The sequence below is a fragment of the Dendrobates tinctorius genome, unplaced genomic scaffold (genome assembly GCF_039654945.1).
Source record: "Dendrobates tinctorius isolate UK_male_01 unplaced genomic scaffold, ASM3965494v1 ptg000060l, whole genome shotgun sequence".
Classification (NCBI taxonomy): Eukaryota; Metazoa; Chordata; class Amphibia; order Anura; family Dendrobatidae; genus Dendrobates; species Dendrobates tinctorius.
Window position 1 is genome coordinate 81597140 of NW_027361728.1, and position 21762 is coordinate 81618901.

General features: G+C 43.1%; 1 protein-coding gene across 6 annotated transcripts in view; it reads left to right on the forward strand.

The window, feature by feature from the left end:
• The window catches only part of DOCK10 (dedicator of cytokinesis 10), a 387536-nt gene that overhangs the window by 355809 nt on the left and 9965 nt on the right, over positions 1 to 21762 (forward strand). For all 6 annotated transcript variants that reach the window (XM_073579093.1, XM_073579089.1, XM_073579094.1 and 3 more), the window contains 5 exons: positions 7838 to 7984; positions 9900 to 10110; positions 12789 to 12979; positions 14553 to 14653; positions 15246 to 15384. In XM_073579093.1, the coding sequence (XP_073435194.1) occupies positions 7838 to 7984; positions 9900 to 10110; positions 12789 to 12979; positions 14553 to 14653; positions 15246 to 15384 (789 nt within the window). The remainder of the gene's footprint in view (positions 1 to 7837; positions 7985 to 9899; positions 10111 to 12788; positions 12980 to 14552; positions 14654 to 15245; positions 15385 to 21762) is intronic.

The window sequence follows — 21762 nt, forward strand, 5'->3', positions numbered from 1 at the left end:
CCAAGTGGTAAATAAAATGTAACCTTTAATTAATCCTATTAAAACCTTACACACAATTGTTAAAATGCCCCTAGGGACATAGAGTGCACTGGTAAAATAGAAAATCCACTAAAGGGTGATCCACAACAGAGTCAGTCGTGCACCCAGTGGATTTATACAGGGTAGGCTTAGTCTTGTCCCAACATCAAATATAATAACCAGTATTTTTATCACTAACTGCAGCTATATAATGACAAAGTATAATGGGGAGAACTGCTCACATCAAGGTAAAGAGCTTCCCTTAATAACACTCTCAATAAATGCTGGAACAATCTTGCCATATAATGCGACCGGAGTCAGATCCCCATGCCTGTCATGGTCCCATGATAGTCCTATATGCCAGGTCTGTAGAAAGATGAAGTGCGTTGCTCACTACGCTTTTCTTCATCGGTAAGGCCTGTTTCACACATCAGTTTTTCACCATCAGTCAAAATACGCCAAAATTTGAAAATGGCGGATCCGCTTTTCTTGTGGTAGATCCGCCATTTTTTCCCATTGAGATACATTAGTGGCAGATTTTGGCGGATGGTCGTCTGTTACGTCTGCTATTCGGCGGATCTGCAGGATTTCTGGCGGATTCTGTCTGAGGTGAACGGACTTTGCAACGTTTTTTGGCGCCGTCAAAATGGCGGGAGACGGCGGATCCGCTGTCGTCCGCCATTTGATAGAATGGCTGCCTATGGGCGGCGGATCCGCCGAGGTCCGCTATTTTGCGGAATCCGCCAGCAGAATCCGCTAACTTGCACTGAGCATGCTCAGAAAAAAAGATACTTTTCCAGACAGTCCAAAAACTATATAAGGTGGGCTAATTAATCATTGGGCCCAGACATCCGGCACCAGCCAGACTGAAGACACAGAGCCAGCCAGCACCTGCCCAGCAGAAAGACCCTCAGCTGAGAAGAAAGAGAGAGACAGAGCCTGCCATAACCTGCCCAGCAGCAAGACCCCCAGCTGCAAGACCCATGGAGCAAGAGGCCTGCCAGCACCTGCCCAGCTGCCCAGCACCAAGCCAGGACGAAGAGGCCTGCTACCAAAGCCTGCAATTGTGTGAGTATTAAAACTATTTGTGTGGGGCATGTCTGTGTGTGTCTGTGGCTTGCCTGCCTGTGTGTGTGTGGCTTGTCTGTGTGTGTGTGGCCTGCATGTTTGTGTGTGTGTGTGTGTGTGTGTGTGTGGTCTGCCTTCCTGCATATATGTTCGTGGCCTCCCAGTGTTGCATGTCTGTGTGTGTGTATTTTTATTATGCTTTTTTTCATACTTTAATTGTTTTTCTGTTGCATGTGTACGGAATTTTATATTCATAGCACTGTAATTTTATTTGCATATTTGCAAGTTTACTGTGATTGTGTTATGTGTATTGTATATGGTGTAACTGTGGTATTGTATGTGGTGTGACTGTAGTATGTTTTCTGGATTTTTTTTATTTTTCATTTATTGTGGTCTTTAAAATAAAGAGCAGAGTAGCTCCTACTTGTGAAAATTTTTTTTTATAAAAACTGTCCGTAGTATTATTTTAAAACCAGGCAAAATTAAGTATGGGTATACGTGCAAAAAAGGTACATTAAGTGTTGGTTTTTGGTATACAAGTGTGGTTATACTCTCAACTGAGAGATTGGAATTTACACATGCAAACACTTGGGTATACTCTCAGTGAGAGTTACAGGGAATTACACACATCCAATCAGTGTGGTTACTCTCAGTGAGAGCATTTCAGGGAATTTACACACATGCAAACACTTGGGTATACTCTCGGTGAGAGTTTCAGGGAATTACACACATCCAATCATAGTGTGGTTACACTCTCAGTGAGAGATTTTCAGGGACTTTACACACATGCAAACACTTGGGTATACTCTCAGTGAGAGTTTCAGGGAATTACACACATTAATACCAATGAAGATTTTTTTTAATGTTATTAAAATTCTCTTTATACTTGCAGATCCATCCGCTGTGGAACATGGCAAACCGCTTACATGCCGACCAACCAACCACCCGACAGCTATGGGATGAGGTGTGTTCGGAGGTTGTTGAGAACTGGGAGGAGCTCGATGCGAGGGCCAGGGATTTTGTGCGTAAGTATTCCAATTTCAGTAACTTATATTACCGCATGTGAAGTGTTGAATACTAACAACTTTTTTTTCCTTCACAGGTGACAGGGTTATCATACGGTGGCGGTCGCTCAGGGATCGCTTCAAGAAGGGTCTTCAACAAGGAGATGCAGGCCCCGAGTGGATCGAGAGGATGCAGGAGCACCCAGTATAAACATTACCGAGCCCTGTCGTTCCTCCAGTCGACGATGGTGAGCAGAAGGTAAATATTCCACACACCATTTCTGTAGTGCAAATGTTTACATGTTTAACCTATTTTTTTTCAGCAATGTTAAATGAAATATTAATATATTAATATATTTTTTTTTCTCTTTTTTTAGCACCGTCTGCAGCACTCGGGAGCCTGCTTCTGAGTTGTCTCCCTCTGGAGGGATCCCTTCGGAGACTGCCACCGGTGACCACATCAAGGTATCCGACCCCTCTCTACCTTCCCTCTTGTCTCTTTCCTCTATCCCCTCCACCAGCACTGCAGCAGCAGGGCAGACTTCATCACATGAAGCTGCTGGTGACAATTTACAGTACCCTTTGCCCCACCCCTCTGACACTGCTGCAACATCTCGACCAACTTTTGGTTCTGGACGGCAGCGTCTGAGAGGTCTGGAAAGGATGACCTTGCTGACTGTTTGAGTCTGAACTCATCCATCCAGAATGCTTTCCACGTTTATGGTCAGCATTTAGCTTCTGGGTTTTACATGATAAATCAAAGTATCATGGAACTCAGAAGCTACATGGAACGGATGAATGCAGAGTCAAACCAGACGCCGAGACACATTTTTTTTTCATTCAGTTGTCCGGCAAATGGAAGGTTTAAATACTCACCAGCTGATGCATGTGATGCAAGCCTGTCACATTGCTCTAGTTGCTGCAGTGTCCGAAGCATCCCGTGCATCGATTCCATCACCTCATTCCACCGTCCATCCTCCCTCTGTCCATCCTTCCCCTGTCCATCCTTCCACCACCATCCATCCTCCTACTCCTTCTCCTTTCTCTAGTTCCCCATTCCATTCTTCCCAGTACCTTCCTTCCCCATTACATTATACCCCAATGCCCTCACCATACCCACCCCCACACACCTTCAATGTTCCCACAAACCTCCTCTGTCCATCAACTTCCGTCCCAACCTCATGTTTTCAACCCCCCTTCCACTTCTGATCCTCACCAACTCCGTTCCCAGTCCTCCACCCCCCCCCTCGATGTGGTCAACCCTGTTAACCCCTCCAATGATATCTCCACCCAACAACCCAACAATACCGGCATCTTTAACTTTGTTAAAAAATTAAATATTTTTCTAAAAAAATTAAATAACAGTTTTTTTTATAAAAAATTAAAATAACAGTATTTTAAAAAATGCAAAAATAAACACGTTTTTGTTTCAAAACTATTTTATTGTGTAGTGTCCTTTTTTTCTTTAGTTCTTTGTAAAAGGTTGAAAGTACACCGGTGGTGTACAGATACAAATACACAACACGTGGTAACATTTCAAAGTACAACGGTGGTGTAAAGGTACAAAAAACACAACACTTGGTAAAGTACACTGGTGGTGTAAAGGTAAAAAAACACAACACTTATTACCCACAATTGGTGTAAAGGTATCAAAACTAAAAAAGGAAAAATTACTACAGTTTTTCAAAGGAACCTTGGAAAAAAAAAAAAATTATACCTTGTCATCTTGCCAGTCGACTCTGCCTTCTGTGTAGATAAACTATAGGAGAAGAAAGCGCAATAGGGTCTTATCCAGATAAAATGTTAAAGGAAATAGTAGGAATACACTCACCCTTTCCAGGAGAGTTTAAGACATGTAAGATCCGTGGTCAGCCTGCTGCACGTCCAAAGGTCAACTCTGTGACCGCCAAAACTTCAGTTTCTTATGGAACAAATTCATGGACTTTTAGTGCTCTGCTTGACAAAATGACGAATCCAGGTTATGATGAAGGATTTAGCTATTTATTTATTTAAAGGGAAATAAATAGCTAAATCCTTCATCATAACCTGGATTCGTCATTTTGTCAAACAGCGCACTAAAAGTCCATGAATTTGTTCCATAAGAAACTGACTCTTCCTTCTGGTGACAGAAAATAATCCGCAAATGTGTCCCTCATTCTTGACACTGACACATTACTCCGAACACTTGTCTGCTGATAATCCCACAAAGTGGTTTCACAAACATTTTCTTCCATGGAAACAGGTTCCTTTGAAAGTACAAAATTGTGCAGGATGACACATGCCTTCACCACCTCATCCACAGTCTCAGTTTTCATTTTTATGGCCGTTAACAGCACTCTCTATTTTGCAGTTAAAATCCCAAAAGCGCACTCCACCACTCTTCGCGCTCTTGTCAATCGATAGTTAAATATTTTTTTGCTGTGTGTCAATCCATGACTACCATATGGCTTGAGAAGATGTTTGGAGAGTTGAAAAGCGTCATCACCAACACACACAAATGGCATTGGTGGGCCTGTTGTTCCAGGGAGTGGTCTTGGATGTGGGAAATCAAAATTGTCTCCATACAAACAACGGTCCATTACGGACATCTTTAACACCTGAGAATCATTTGATCGACCATACGCACCAATGTCCACGACAATAAATTTGCATTTGGAGTCTGCAATGGCCATCAGTACAATGGAGAAGAATCTCTTGTAGTTGAAAAATTCTAATCCCGATCCAATGGGTTTCACAATCCGTATATGCTTCACATCAACTGCACCAACACAATTTAGAAACTGGCAGATTTCTTGAAAGTTGTCCGCAATCTCCAGCCACCTCTCCTGTGTTGGCTGTGGGATGTACTCCTCGTGTAGACAATCCCACAATGTCCGGCAGGTCTGTTGGACAATTCCAGATATTGTTGAAATCCCGAGCCGGAACTGGTAATGGAGGGAGGTGAAGGATTCTCCAATTGCCAGGAATCTGGTAAAAAAAGGGAAAAAAGTAAAATTAATACAAACTACAAGCCATAACATAACAATAAAAGTCTGCAGAATCTGAAAACTTTTAAAAAATAGATAATTTACCGAAGGGTCACCATCAAACGCACAGCGGTGAAATAGAAAACCGCATGTAGGTGTCCGTTCTCAGGATTTGTGCTCCAACACGCTCCACCGATATCTCAACCAGGTCGTGCCTCATCTGCACATAATTGAAGAACTTGTCCGGATTATCCCTCAATTCCAGATACAGTGTAGAAAACACGCCACGGGTAAATCTCTGTGCATTTATCGGATGAATCCACTGCTGTCGTATCTTCCTTCTCCAACGCAGGAGTCGCAGTCTTCTTTTCTCCCTCTGGAGAGCAATAATTGCCAAACAATTGCAGTGCAAATCAAATTCCACACAGAAGCTGTTAATATTCACTATTACTCCTTCCATCTCTGCCACTAGCTCAAAAACCTTTCAAAGATATTGTTTTACAACACCCTAGATATAGTTTCCCCTAGTTTCCAGGAGCCAATCACATTTGGGAGCATTTTCCAAGAGCCAATCATATTTGGGAGCATCCCATTTTGGAGGTGTGGAAAAACGGATCCGTCAGAAAACGGAACCAACGGATGGAAAAAAACGGATGCCAGCGGATGGAACGGATCCGGTTTTTGACGGATCCGTACAAAAATCCGTATAGCGGATCCGTCAAAAACCGGATCCGTACCATCCGCTTGCATCAGTTTTTACACATTTTTAGCGGATCCGCCATTTTCACTTTTTGGCGGATTTTGACTACTCTGGAAAAACTGATGTGTGAAACAGGCCTAAGATTCCTCAGGGGTGCGGCTGGTGAGTCAGTCCCAACACCATGCCTGCACCTTAATGTTACCGGTCATCTTCATCCAACCATCTGCGCAGCAGCCTAAACAAGTACGACCTTAAATCCAATTTACCGCGTTTCCTTGTTGCGGTGACATCACTTCCGGGGACGCCCACATCCTATCCGGTTGTTGGAACGCAATCCCCGGCAGTAACGCTTCATACAGACATACAAATTTTATAGAAAACTAATTGTGCATGTTCCTTCAGATGCCATATATATGAAAGTGTGTGCATAGGGCCGAGCTTACTCAGGGTGTAATAGAGTACAGCACCATAGGAATCTGTTATTTATTAGTATCACTATTAAAATCTTTTCATAAAGTAGCGTTTATTGCCCAAGTAGTGGTCCTTTGAACAAGTAGACCCCACTATTGAAAGATTCATGCTGCCCGTGCGCTGACTGCACAATTTCAGCCAGGTATATTTTTCTTTCAAGCGCTCCGGCTTTTCAGAGAAGATATAGTAAGATAATCCCAGGACCATAGCAAGAGATGAAAGTAGTCCAGCTCCATCATGGCCAGCTTCTCTAACCACTGCTGTAGTTGATTGGTAGGCATCTCCGATGTGTGTACATTGGGAGAAACCTGTCAATCACCTGGAGCGGTGCTGGACTATTCTCGTCCAAAGTCTCCAGCCAGATCTTCAAGGAATATTTTTTCTTTAGAGAAAAACATGCCTGTTGCAGTCGTGCACCAGTCTATGATTCATGCTTCCTGTGGTTTGGGCATCTAGAATCAGCGTACAGTTTCCCTTTGGTTGCTGATCTTTGGAATTTGGCTACTGACTGCATCGCTTGTAGCCACAGCCCTTGAGATATTTCTTCAAATATCATTGATGCCAATCCATGAGTATGAAATATATATTCTCCTGTTCGCTAAATAGTATTAGTGAACAGAGTCTCCCAAATGCCCTAAACAGGGTTCTGTGGTAAATGCCCCAGGGTGAGCCCCATCAGTAATACAGCAGTTACCTGTTATAGGTGCCCAACTTTACGCAGGTCTAAGGGGTAAGGTTTCTCCTTGTGGAGAGTGACATACCAACTCCGGCTTGTCAAGGTAAGGAGGCTTATTCGCCGTGCAATGCTTCTCTGGGAAAATAATATGCAAATTGCCTCTTCAGAGAAAGAGGACTTGAACTCTATTGCGCCACCTGTTGGTAGTAGCGATCCTACAAGTCACAATCAACCCTTTAACGAGTTTTGTAATATGACTTAGGATAAAAGCCAAATCAGAATCTCAATTTGCAGACAGGGTGTTTGCATTGCACGGCGAATAAGCCTCCTTACCTTGACAAGCCAGAGCTGGTATGTCACACTCCATAAGGAGAAACCTTACCCTTTAGACCTCAGTCCAGAGCCTCTCACCTAGCCAAATCAGTTCTCATACTTTGCACTGACGAGTGCCAATAGCCTGAAACACCATGTCTGCAAATTGAGATTCTGATTTGGCTTTTATCCTAAGTCATATTACAAGACTCGTTAAAGGGTTGATTGTGACTTGTACGATCGCTACTACCAACAGGTGGCGCTATAGAGTTCAAGTCCTCTTCCTCTCTGAAGAGGCAATTTGCAACTTTACCCAGAGATTGTACAGGACACATTTCACTTTAGCTTCATAAAATTCAGGAGATTTGTGTTTGTTACTTAAAACTAAAGCGCAACTAAACCGTGTCTGCGTTTTTACAAGAATTGAGCGATGCAGCCACTCATCACAAGCACGATTCCTCATCATCCATTAATAATTCTGTTTCTAATGCATCAAAGATTCCGCATGCACATGTGTACTGGCTGTAGGGTGCCCGATAACCTCATTGAAGTGACTAACCGTGGAAGCCGCAGCTTTGGGGAACGAATCTCAAATTGAAATATACTGATCATCTCTTTTCAGGGTTTCTTTGAAGAAGAAGAAGGAAAAGAATATATCTACAAGGAGCCCAAATTAACAGGGCTGTCAGAAATATCACAGAGGCTGCTCAAGTTGTATAGTGATAAGTTTGGAGCAGAAAACGTGAAAATTATTCAAGATTCCAACAAGGTGGGTGATGTGTACAAAGGTGAGGATCTAGATATTGTTATCCTCCATAGTCCTGTCCTGCTGCAACGCATACTGGAAAATGTGTGATACATCTCCATGAATCCATAGTATTGCAGTTATACCAATGGTTATACTGAGGATGTAATACAAGCGGGGACTTGAAATGTTATATGTTAATGCTATACTCTATAAGGCTATGTTCAAACACAGCATTTTTCCTGCATTTTTTTTCCTGCAGCCAAAATTTGCTCCCTTGGCAGTAAAAAACGCTGTGATCAACACACCCATTTTTCAGCCTCATGGCGTCATTTTTTGCAGTGTTTCCACAGCCTCTTTCACACACTTTTTGCTGTGTTTTTACAGTGCTGATGTGTTCTTTGTCTACAGAACATGTTTAATAAAGTTACATTTATTCAACAAAACCATATAACTATGCCACAAAAATGCTGTTGCTTTTTTTGTATGGGTGAAAAAAAAAGCTGTAAAAATGCTGAAGAAACGCTGAAAGAATCGACATGCTGCAGTTACAAAACGCTGTAGTTTTCCAATTCAGTCAGAAAAAAAACCAAGCATGTGCACGAAATTTCTGAAATCTCATAGCTTTTGCTGGTACTGTATAAAGGTGGTTTTAATTTGTATTAAAAAAATGCAGGAAAAAACAACCACTGCATGTGATCACAGCCTGAGGCTATGTTACCGCGATGAGCTTTTGGTGAGTTTTTTACTTTGCGTATATTGTTTTCGAAAAAATGCAGAATGCAAAATGCAAATACAGAGATGGTGCAAAAAATATGCAGCATAAAAAACTTGTCAAAAGCTCATAGTGTGAACGTAGCCTTAAGCTGTAAAGGAGTCATCACTGACACTGGAAGTGCTCTGCCTCTTAATATACTGATTTAGCAGAGATACTGATGAATATATCTCACTGTAAAACATAAATGTATGGTGGTCGCCCATCACTTTGAATTAAAACTCGATTGTCTCCCATGAGATAAGCAGTGTCAGCTGTGTCTGGTCCAGTTTTTTTTACTTTCCACCATCCATCCATAATACAATTATAATCAGTGTGAATATTTGTGACCAAACTGTGACAATTATGTTTTCCTATATTTTTACTATAATCCTAAAATAGTTTTTTGGGATTCTTAAGCCCCCGTCACACATAGCAATCTTGCTAGCGAGATCGCTGCTGAGTTACAAGTTTTGTGACGCAACTGCGATTTCACCAGCGAGATTGCTGTGTGTGACACTGACCAGCGACCGGCCCCCCTGCCGGTATCGCTGATCGTCCTGAAATGGCCAGGACATTTTTTTGATCGCTGGTCTCCCGCTGGCCAGCACGCATCGCTGCGGGAGACCAGCGATCAGCGCGCTGATAACTAAGGTAAACGCAGGGTTTCTAAGCAGCGCGCGGCGCTTAGAAACCCGATGTGTACCTTAGTTACCAGCTCCCTGCATCATTGCATTGGTAACTAATGTATACAGTGATGCGCCAGCTCGGCGTCGCTGGTGAAGCTGCATGTTTGACAGCTCACCAGCGATCATGTAGCGACACACCAGCGATCCTGACAAGTTGATATAGTTGGGATCGCTGGTGAGTCGCCATGTGTGACGGGGCCCTTAGTGAGATTTTGCTTTCTGCTAGGGTTAAGTGCTGAAATCTGCTGACCCCCTCCACCCCGCTTCTATCAGCTCAGATAACACGCACAGTAATGGGCGATAAGCTATTTTAATCTCATACTTATCCAACGTAAATGCTGTAGAAATCTCATTGAATAGCAAAACACTGTGAGAAGTGTTATCTGAGCGTGTACATCAGCTGTAAGACTGATAAAATGAGGCACATCATGGTCGAAACTGGAATACTCTGTTAACACCTCACGTTTTCTGTAAGTATTCCTTAATGTTTATTTAGGTGAATCCGAAGGATCTGGATCCCAAATTTGCCTACTTCCAAGTAACATATGTCACGCCTTACTTTGACGAGAAAGAGCTTGAAGACAGAAAAACTGATTTTGAGAAACACCACAATATAAGCAGATTTGTATTTGAGACCCCATTCACCTTATCAGGGAAGAAACATGGTGGAGTGGAGGAACAATGCAAGAGGCGCACCGTGCTGACCAGTAAGTGACTACTGTCCAAGTACACACAATCCGGGCAGGGCAGGGACAGAAGAGAGATGCAGTAGGCAGCTGCCTAGGGTGCCAGGAAGGAGAGGGGCCGATTTATACACCACGAAAGCTGAATACTCAGTGGGGCAGATCTATTAAAACTGTGCAACTTTTAGACAGTGTGAGCTTAAAGTACCACACCGGTTTGTTTGTTTTTTTTCACCACTAGATAAGTTTGTTAATGTGTGTGCCATGTGTTTAGTAAAATACTTACCAATTGACATCTGCTGTTTCCAGTGCCGCTACGGTCCTCTTCTGTACTACGAGACCGTAGTTGTGACTGGCTGGAAAACTCCTAAAGGTACTGTCACACTTAGCGATGTACCAGTGATCCCGACCAGCGATATGACGCAGTCAGGATCGCTGGTACATCGCTAAGTGGTCGCTAGTGAGCTGCCACACAGGCAGATCTCACCAGCGACATCGCTGGGGACGGGGATCGCTACTTACCTGTCACACTAGGCGATCCTGCGTCCTCCCGCCCGACTCCACGCTCGTCTCTCCACAGGAAGCGCCGCAGGAAGCTGATGACGAGAAGCGGTCCTGAACATTCTCGCGCGATCAGCGATAACCAGCGGGGGAGCGGGTCGTAGGTAAGTATCAGACATAGCGATATCGCTAGCAATATCGCTATAGCATCACAAGTTATAGCGATATTGCTAGCGATATCGCTTAGTGTGACAGTACCTTAAGGCCTCATACCCATTGGCGATTAAAAAAAGATCCGATTTCTGGACTGGAAAAAAGGGTGGAGTGTTATGCCAGTGTCATGCGATTTCTATGTGATTTTTTATTTTTCCATCCGTTTTCCATCCGTTTTTCATCCGTTTTTTTTTCCCAGCCACTCTTTTTCTACAGTCATTTACAGTATCATTTACAGTGTTCTATACCACAGAATGGTGATGTATCTGTTAAAAACGGATGGAAAACGGATGGTCCATTTTTGGTCCTTTTTTTAATTGCACCCATTGACTTCTATTGGCGAAAATCGCTGCAAATCGCAGCATGCTGCGATTTTTTTCTCAGACCGATTTTGGCTGAGAAAAAAATCGCAAGTGTGAGATGTCACCCATTCACTAACATGGGTCAGAGTGCAATCCGATTAAAAATCGGATTGCAATCATCCGATTTTATCACCAGTGAGTATGAGGCCTAAGTTTACTGAGCAGACTGGAAGTCACTTCTCATTGAGCATCTATGAGACACAGAACAAGGCTCTCATTGACTTACCGTAAGTATAGAGTAAAGACAGATAATGATCATTAGCAGTGACCAGTCAGATCTGTGGTCACAGAATGGTGTAGCGGGACCGGAATAGCACCAGAAACCATAGAAGCCAGCCTCCTGTAAGTATTTTACAATACACAGAGAGCATACATTACTGGTAGCTTTCCAATGGTGAAACAAAAAAATAACCCCGGAGTGCTACTTTATACTAGTCAGTGTTAAAAATCGCCAGATTTACATTATCACAGGGGTCTATGCTAGTTTATAATTTGATGGGGATCTTGAGACTGACTAGTCTATGTTTACACCAGATAGTTTGCTTACTGTAGGACTGAAATTTGAACCATTAGCACAGTCACAACATGCAGTCTCTCTATGTGTGTGTTGTGACTGTCACACAGCCGCGACACATGCAGCTGCGGCACCGGACACCTGATTATTGGGAGCAATCCATGTATCCAGATTCCCGCTGCAGCTTCTTCGGTAAGCAGTATAGCTTGCCAACTAAGGAAGGAGCAGACAATGTTCGCTCATTTCTGCTTATTAAATAGCCAATCTCATCATTATATCTACACACATCCTGATAAATCCACTGTACATACATGGTCACACTATAAGGCTATGTGCACACATGCGGAAATTTCCGCGGCAATTCCGCTACTGCCTGCTGCGGGAAATCCGCATGCGGAATTCACGCGAAAAACTAGCGTTTTGTCATAGTGTTTGACAAGTGTGAGCAACTTTTTACTATTGAGGCTGCCTATGCAGCATCAGTAGTAAAAGATATGATGTTAAAAATAATTAAAAAAGATTTAAAAAATCGTGATATTCTCACCTTCCGCCGTTCCCCACAGCGTTCCCAGGCCTCAGGGATGCTCCCGGCATCTTCCAGTCTCAGTGATACCTTGCGACAATGACCCCACGACCTGCCTTGCGACAATGACCTCACGAGACCGCTACGTCATCACAGGTCATTGTCACAAGGCATCACTGTGACTGGAGAATGCCGGGAGCGTGGCTGACAGGCGGGAACGCTGCAGGGGATGCCGGAAGGTGAGAATATCATGATTTTTTTATTTTAATTCTTTTTTTGACAAGTGTGACGAACCTGTCAATCAGTTTTCCAAGCGATGCTACAGATCGCTTGGAAAACGCTAGCATTCTGCAAGCTAATTACGCTTGCAAAACGCTAGTTTTTCACGGGAATTCCGCATGCGGATTTCCCGCGGCAAGGAGTGGCGGAATGGCCACGGAAACTTCCGCGGCAATTCCGCACGTGTGCACATAGCCTAAAAGTTGATTTAACTGCTTTACCATATGTACAGTTAAAGTAGGAATAACATTTGGACAAACATGGCTTATACTCTATGACCATTTCATGGACTGTTCCTTTTCTCCTGCAGCCAGCCATTCATTTCCATATGTTAAAAAAAGGATACAAGTAATCAGCCAGGCAAGCACCGAATTGAATCCCATAGAGGTTGCAATAGATGAGATGTACAAGAAAGTCCAGGAGCTGCAGCAGCTTTGCACAATGGATGACGTGGATATGATAAGACTTCAGTTGAAGCTTCAGGGGAGTGTTAGCGTCAAGGTGAGAAGCGCAAATAGCTCATTAAAACCTGTATATCAAAGCTGTTCTCTTCTGTCTGATGTTTACAATTGTATTTATTCCAGTTTTCCAAAATGTGAGTAGAAAATAGTGCTCTTAAAGCCTTCACTGGGGTTGTCAAGGGGACGCCCATGATATGTTCTTGGCCAGCCTGACTGCCCATTTCTGACAAGCTCTGAGACAGTCTAATGACTTTGGTCATTGGTGGTCCGATTACTCGGAAATAGTCAAAGCGGATAACCGTATGCATAATTAACTGACAGTAGCCTTAGTTTCAGGTGAACAATATGAAAAAGTTCTCGCCCTAAATTTACATTAGAAAAATGACAATAACATTATGTGTCTTGGCTGCTTTTCCCCATCATTGCCCATCTTACCATTATAGTTTGACCGTTATCAGAGAGGCTCCGATCCTTACAATTACTGATCCAATACATCAATTTCAAGAACTCAATATTCACTTTCTTCCTAGTATAACCATAACGTGCAATCAATGTCATTCACTTCACCTATTTTATTGTTATGGCTGATTGATGTAAAGTCCATTGTATAGAGGCAGCAATGATTGTATAATCAACTACTGATCAATCAGAACTAGGTTTTTACTTGAATCCATAAAGTTAACAGTAAGGCAGAATGTTTCCTTTTCCATAATCTTCAGATTACACCACAAGTATCTGGAGGTGTAATGACTTTGGTAATATTTTCTGACAAATCTGTCTTTGGCTAGGTTCACATAGCATTTGCCACTATGTTCAATGGCTCCATCGGGGCTTGCGTCCAAACCCCTGCGAAAGGAGATTCTGATGTGTGTGCCAAAGAGGCCAAGGACTATACTGATGTCACAGTGTTCTCTGCCAAGTATCATTTTGGGCTGTATATACTTAGCAAGTCTTTTACATCTTGGTGCCCACCTCCAATAGGCTTAGCCGGCCGAAAATAACGCATGACAGAGCACACTGCGACTCCTCCGCATCATTATAGCGAATGGCCCTCAATACACCTCAACCCCATTTTGCCAAGTTTGGTTGTAAGTCCTAATGGAGCTATTGAATTACCAGAGTGACATTTCTAGCATAGGGAAAGCCACACATCATGAATGAGACATGAGAATGCTAAAAGTTGCAAATTTTGCTCAACTCTAAATTGTGCCAAAATATGGCAACTTTTTTGAAGAAATTTTTGCCAGTATTCTGGTGAAATTGCTTTAATGAATCGTGGCCGAAGAACGCAGATTGGGTCACCTTACAATGGTGAGGTGTCAAATAAATAAAATCTCCACCTGTCCTATGGGCTTGAAGGATGGAGAATCCCCCATATGTTACACTGCTGTAAAGGAAGTTTATTTTCTTCCTAATAAAAATCACATTTTGCACTTTATGTTTGCGTAGACACATTGAAAAGATTAGGGTCAAAGAAAAACTGACATTTTATCCTTATCTGTATTAAATGTAATTTTTAGCATGATTCTTTGTAACCTATGTAGATATTTATTTGCCCTTTATCTTCTAACGTTGAACATTTCTGTTCTGAAGTCTAATTTGCTGGGTTTCAGGTAAATGCCGGCCCGATGGCATACGCTAGAGCGTTTCTAACAGAGACAAATGCCAACAATTACCCAGAAAACCAAGTAAAGCATCTGAAAGAAATATTCAGGTAACATAATGTACAAAGTATAAAGTTCTTTATTGCAAAAAGACAAAACTAGGATGTGTGAATAAATAATGCAGTGAGAAGTTATTTCAATGTACAGAAGGAAGTTATTGGTTATATTGTCTCTATTGCCAAAGCTTCACATAAGGTAGCCATATAACCATCAGCAATCACATCCTGCCAAGGACTTGGTGTTTTGTATGGCCAAAATACAAAATGGCCGGTCTCTGTTGGGGAACTTTTCTGTCTCTAGATACTAATGCAGAAACAAAATATTAGAAATAAAGGGCATTGTTGCCTACCTATGAGAATACACCGGCAGAAGTTACCACCATGGGTAATTTGTCAACTTTTCAGAAGTATTCATTTGTCAGAGATTTTCTGAGATTTTATGAAGACTGTTTCCAAGCAAAAGTTAAAAATTGACTTATAGTAGTAAGAAAGCGACATAGCAATAGCCACATTTTGGTCATATTTTTTCTCTTACTTAAAGTTTATGTTTTACACATGAGGACAAGTGTCCATATTGACCAATCGCTATTTTTCTGCCTTTTGCCACACTCACTATGTTCTTTACGTGCACTTTTTTTTCCAGACAATTTGCAGATACATGCGGCTTGGCTTTAGAAGTAAATGAGCGCCTGATAAAGGAAGATCAGCTGGAATACCAAGAAGAGATGAAGTCTCATTACAGGGAAATTCTGACAGAACTCTCTGAAGTCATGAATGAACCGGTGAGCGGATAAAAATAACCTTGCATTAGTAAAGATGGAATATATTCTTAGCTAATGAAACTGTAGACTAGTGCCAATGCCCGAAACTGTCTGGCCTTAAATTTCACATTTCTTTGTGGATGTTGTCTGTGACCTCTTCATTGTCATGTATATCACATATCACTGTCTGTGAAGATGGCTCTCATCTATCATTAACCCAAAGTGAAATCTAGGTAGACCTCAATTACCACGGGGGACGGTACCGGTAGTCTGACAGTGGTGATAACACCGGCATGCACTAAAGATAGAGACGTTGTCCTGGTGTAGCTACAGTATGTACATCTGCTCTTACTAGACCAAACCTGTAAAATCTGGACAAATGAAAGTGTTGGCTTATTGGGATCATCTTTCTCTGTTGAGACTCCCAAAATCCCTTAAATATAATTATAGTTTCTACAATTAGACTGTATTTTAGCTCTGCATTTAGATCGGGGGGGGAAGAGGTGACTTACCAATGGCTGTGCATTACTTTAGGGGAGTAAAAAGAGTCACACTTTTTGGCATGTGCCGTGTTTATGCTAAAATTTGTGACTTTTTACTTAAATTGTTTAAAATGTGTCAGGATAGGTGAGATGACGTGGGGCCTCTATCAATCCAAATTCTAGTACAATTCCATGACTTCTTATAACAGGTGTAGATTTGCATTGAGCAGACACCAAAAGATGCATCACATTTTTTAAGAGTTGTGTGCCTCTTAATATATTGGATGCTTTTTATGCCAATTTACTTTTGTTTTAAGACTGACATAGGAAATACTAGTTTTAACCCCTTCACGACATGCGGCCGTACATGTACTGCGCATGTTAGGTTTACTTCTTTGGTGTGGGCTCATGTACTGAGCCCGCTTCTTTTCCAGCGCATGTCAGCACCCGTCCACCCGCAGCTGTTAGCATATTAAATGCCGCTGTCAATCTTTGACAGCGGCATTTAACACGATCATGCCGGAAGCGAGTCACAAACCTCGCCCATCGGCACCTTTGTCACATGACCGTGGGTCACCGATGGGTTGGTATGGCAACCCAGGGTCTGCAGGAGACCCCCTGTGGTTGCCATTGCTGGATAGCTATGAGTGCTGCCCAGCTGTAAGTACCTGCAGTATAATACAGTGTTTGAAAATGAATGGGGTTTCAGAAAAACAAGTGGAAAGATCAAACACAATGGAGCTGAATTATTATTGCAACTGTGCATCTTTTTGTTTAGTTTTTTGATGTTTTCACTTATTTTCCATTTGCACCTAATTCTTCTTTTAATTTGTGACATTTTTAAAGTCTATTTTGTTTTTGTCTTTTTTTTTATGCTCATCATTGTGGGCGAGGTTTGGGATTTTTTAGATATTTTCAGTTGATTTATCAATTGTCGCTACATTTTTGTGTAATGTGCTCCAGTCTCCCTTTCCTTTTATGTATGTCTGAAATTTTCTTCCACAAATTTTACATTTTGTGCTAAAAGGTTGCATAACTGGTTAAAAAGAAGCTGTCAGATGATTCATGCTGCACAAACAGAGGGCAGCAAGATTTGCAGTCTGACTGCAAAATTGCAGCCAGGTACCGTATTTTTCGGACTATAAGACGCACCGGACCATAAGACGTACCTAGGTTTTAGAGGAGGAAATTAGAAAAAAAATTGAAGCAAAAAATGTAGTCAATTCTGTACTTAATATCTCCTATCCTGGTGTATATGGTTCCCTCATCCACATCCTGGTATGCATGGCCCCCTCATCTCTATCCTGGTATACATTGCCCCTTCATCCTTATCTTGGTAAGCATGACCCCCTCATCCTGGTGTATATGGTCCCCTCATCCCCTTACTGGTATGCATGGCCCCCTCATCTCTATCCTGGTATACATTGCCCCTTCATCCCTATCTTGGTATACATTGCCCCTTCATCCCTATCTTGGTATGCATGGCACCCTCATACCCATCCTGGTATGCACGGCCCCCTCATCCTGGTATGCATGGCCCCGTCATCCCTATCCTGGTATGCATGGCTCCCTCATCCTCATCCTGGAATGCATGGCCCTCTCATCCCTATCCTGGTATGCATGGCCCCCTCATCTCTATCCCGATATACATGGCCCCTTCATCCCTATTCTGGTATGCATGGTCCCCTCACCCCTATCTTGGTATGCATGGCCCCCTCATCACCATCCTGGTATGCACGACCCCCTCATCTTCACCCTGGTATGCACGGCCCTCTCATCCCCATCCTGGTATGCATAAGTATTCCAGCAGCTGTCCTTGGATTGTAAGCAGTGCATGATGTCCCTGCCAGTGAATATTCTTTGCCTTAAGTAGCGGGGACACGCGAATGCCCTGCAGGAAGCCGGCTGCTGAGGATAACAGCGAGTCCACTATTAAAAAGAACTGAATATTCACTGCCCTCCACGCCCATGGTCGTGGAATGCAGTGAATATTCTTTTTTTAGCAGCAGACACAAGAGTTAGCCACAGCTGCCGACTCCTGCCTCCTGTGACCCGATGCTCCACCGCTGCCGCTTCCCCACCTTCCCACCACAGCCAGAGCAGGTACATCCTGACTATAAGATGCACCCCCCCATTTTCCTCCACATAGTTGGAGGAAAAAAGTGTGTCTTATAGTCGGAAAAATACAGTATATTACTCTCTGAAATGCTCTGGTGTTTCAAAGAAAAAACCTTTTAAGATACAATAGGCCAATGCCGGAGACCAGACCAGTCCAACTCTGCCCCCCGTGACAGTCTCTCCTTATGTTTATGTGAGAGGAAAGATTTGTCCATCACTTAGATTAGTCCTGAGATAAGATCTTGTAAGTATAATTCCTGGAACATTTCAAAGAATAATATACATTGCCTTGAAAAAGTATTCATACCCTGTGAATTTTCCCGATTTTTTTCACGTTACACCGACAAACTTAAATGTATTTTATTGAGCTTTTATGTGATATACCAGCACAAACTAGCAAAAATTTGTGTGATCGAAATGTTAGATGGTTTTCTAAAATATAAATCTGAGAAGTGTGATGTGCATTTGTATTCAGCTCCCCTCAGTCAATACTTTTTAGGACCATCTTTCCCCGCAATTACTATTATTATTATTATTTATTTATATAGCACCATTGATTCCATGGTGCTGTACATGAGAAGGGGTTACATATAAATTACAGATATCACTTACAGTAAACAAACTAACAATGACAGACTGATACAGAGGGGAGAGAGGACCCTGCCCTTTCAGGCTTACATGCTACAGGATGGTGGGGAAGGAGACAGTAGGTTGGTGGGTTGCAGCAGTTCTGGTGTTGGTTGAGGTGATATCACCGGTAGTGGTGAAAGAGAAGGAGGTAGCAGGGTTATTGCAGGCTGTAGGCTTTCATGAAGAGGTGGGTTTTCAGGTTCGTCTGAAGTATCCAAATGTGGTTGATAGTCAGACTTGTTGAGGCAAAAAATTCCAGAGAATAGGGGCTATTCGGGAGAAGTCTTGGAGGCGGTTGGGTGAGGAGCGAATAAGTGTGGAGGAGAGAAGGAGGTCTTGGGAGGATCGGAGATTACGTGAGGGAAGGTACAGGTTGTGAGGTGCAATTTGGAGAAGAGGCGATTAAGCTCCCCTTCAGTGATGTTGGAGAGTGAGGTTATGGGGTTTGGGCATTGGTCTGGTATACAAACGGGTTGTGGTGGTTGAGTGATGAAGACTTGCCTTGTTTGGTCAATCTTGTTTTTGAAGTGTGTGGCAAAGTCCTCGGCAGAGATGAGGGAGGTTGGAGGAGGCAGTGGTGGGCGGAGGAGGGAGTTAAAAGTTTTGAATAACTGTTTTGGGTTGTAAGATAGGGAAGATACGAGGGTTGTGAAGTAGGCCTGTTTAGCAGAGGTGAGGGCAGATTTGAAATCGAGTGTTGCCCCTTTGAATGTGGTGAAGTCATCTTGCGAATTTGTTTTCTTCCAGCGCCGCTCTGCAATCCTGGACACTTGCTGGAGCTTTTTAGTGGTGTTATTGTGCCAGGGTTGTCTGTTGATACGTCGCATTCTGCCATGAACGAGAGGGGCAACCGTGTCAATAGCTGATGCGAGAGTGGATTTGTAGAAAGCAGTGGCACCGTCTGTATCATGGAGTGAGGATGTTAATTGATGTTAATTCTCAGCCGTAGTAATAACTGCATTTTTGCGATACTTTTGCTGCAGTGATACTTATGCTGCAGGGAGACAAGTGCCTGACCCGCACGCGTGCCCCCCTAGAAGGCATCTGAATATATAGGACTGAGTAGAAGATCAGGTGAGAGGGATTGTGGGAACTGATTTGGGATAAATTACCAATTGCCTAGCACACCAGGGGATGTTAGACAATCAAAGGCACAGGGCCTGGCTACATCCATATGCTTTTAACACCTTACACCTGATAACATCTCTACTGGCCCCAAGATGGCTATACAGCAGTAAGTATTGAGTTTAATGCAACAAATGAATTTAGCAAACATTCAGTAGGCACTGTTATATACCATTAAATGAAAGGTTGCACTAGATGACAGCAAACGGGGATTGTAGCAGTAGCAGGAGCAGAGATTGTACCATTAAATGAAAGGTTGCACTAGATGACAGCAAACAGGGATTGTAGCAGTAGCAGGAGCAGAGATTGTACCATTAAATGAAAGGTTGCACTAGATGACAGCAAACAGGGATTGTAGCAGGAGCAGAGATTGTACCATTAAATGAAAGGTTGCACTAGATGACAGCAAACAGGGATAGTAGCAGGAGCAGAGATTGTACCATTAAATGAAAGGTTGCACTAGATGACAGCAATCAGGGATAGTAGCAGTAGCAGGAGCAGAGATTGTACCATTAAATGAAAGGTTGCACTAAATGACAGCAAACAGGGATTGTAGCAGTAGCAGGAGCAGAGACTGTACCATTAAATGAAAGGTTGCACTAGATGACAGCAAACAGGGATTGTAGCAGGAGCAGAGATTGTACCATTAAATGAAAGGTTGCACTAGATGACAGCAAAGAGGGATTGTAGCTGGAGCAGAGATTGTACCTGTGTGAAGAGAGGAGAGGAGCTTGATGTTAATTCTCAGCTGTAGCAATAGCTGCATTTTCGCGATACTTTTACTGCAGTGATACTTATGCTGCAGGGAGACACATGCCTGACCCGCAACTACTGCAAGTCTTTTGGGGTATGTCTCTACCAGCTTTGCAAATCTAAAAGCTAATTTTTTTTCCCATTCTTCATTGCAAACTAGCGCTTTCTCAGTGAAATTGGATGGAGGTATCTGTGAACAGCAATTTTCAAGTTTTGCTATAGATTCTCAACGGGGTTTAAGTAATTGACTGGGCCATTCAAGCATATGAATATGCTTTGATCTAGACCAGGGGTGGTGAACCTCCAGCTCATGGACTTTTTTCTGGCCACCTGACTGATTCCCGGTGAATGCAGTGCACGGGTCAGCAACTGCATTTCATCGGCCACCAGAGAGCATGCATTGAAGGAATACGTTCTGTCAGGATGTACTCGGTTGACAGAGTTAGCCTGCAATGCGCTTCCATCCAACAGGAAGACAGCAATGGGAGCCCCAGCTTCACCTGTGATGTCTCTGTTCCTGCCCCAGCATCACCTGTGATGTTTTTGATCCTGCCTCAGCGTCTCCTGTGATGTTTGTGATCCTGCTCCAGCATCACCTGTGATGTATTTGCTTCTGCTGCAGTATGTCCTGTAATGTCTCTACTCCTGGCCCAGCATCTGCTGTGATGTCTCTGCTCCTGCCTCTGTATCTCCTGTTATGTATATGTTCAAGCCCCAGTGTCACCTGTGATGTATATACTCCAGCCCCAGTGTCTCCTGTGATGTCACTGCTCCAGGCCCAGCGTCTCCAATTGTATGTACTCCAGCCCCAGTGTCTCCAATGTGCTGTATATACTTCAGCTTCAGTATCTCCCATGTGATACATGTGATCTAGCCCCAGTATCTCCTATGGGATATATATGCTCTAGGGCTAGAATCTACTATGTGATATGTATGTTCCAGCCCCAGTGTCTCCTATGTGATGTATAAAACCAGGGGAAGAGTCTTGAGGAGATCATTTGCATATTCCCAGTGCCTTCTGGGATAAGTGAAGAGTCTCCGCGAGCTCAACGATCACTGGGTTTTGGCCGTTGCAGCTGAAAAGAGGAAATCGGAAAACCAGGGGAAGAGTCTTGAGGAGATCATTTGCATATTCCCAGTGCCTTCTGGGATAAGTGAAGAGTCTCCGCGAGCTCAACGATCACTGGGTTTTGGCAGTTGCAGCGGAAAAGAGGAAATCGAAAAACCGCGCGCCGAATTGTGGCTCATCTTTCGTCGTTTTTAAGAAATCTCAAGATGGAAGAGGCCAGGA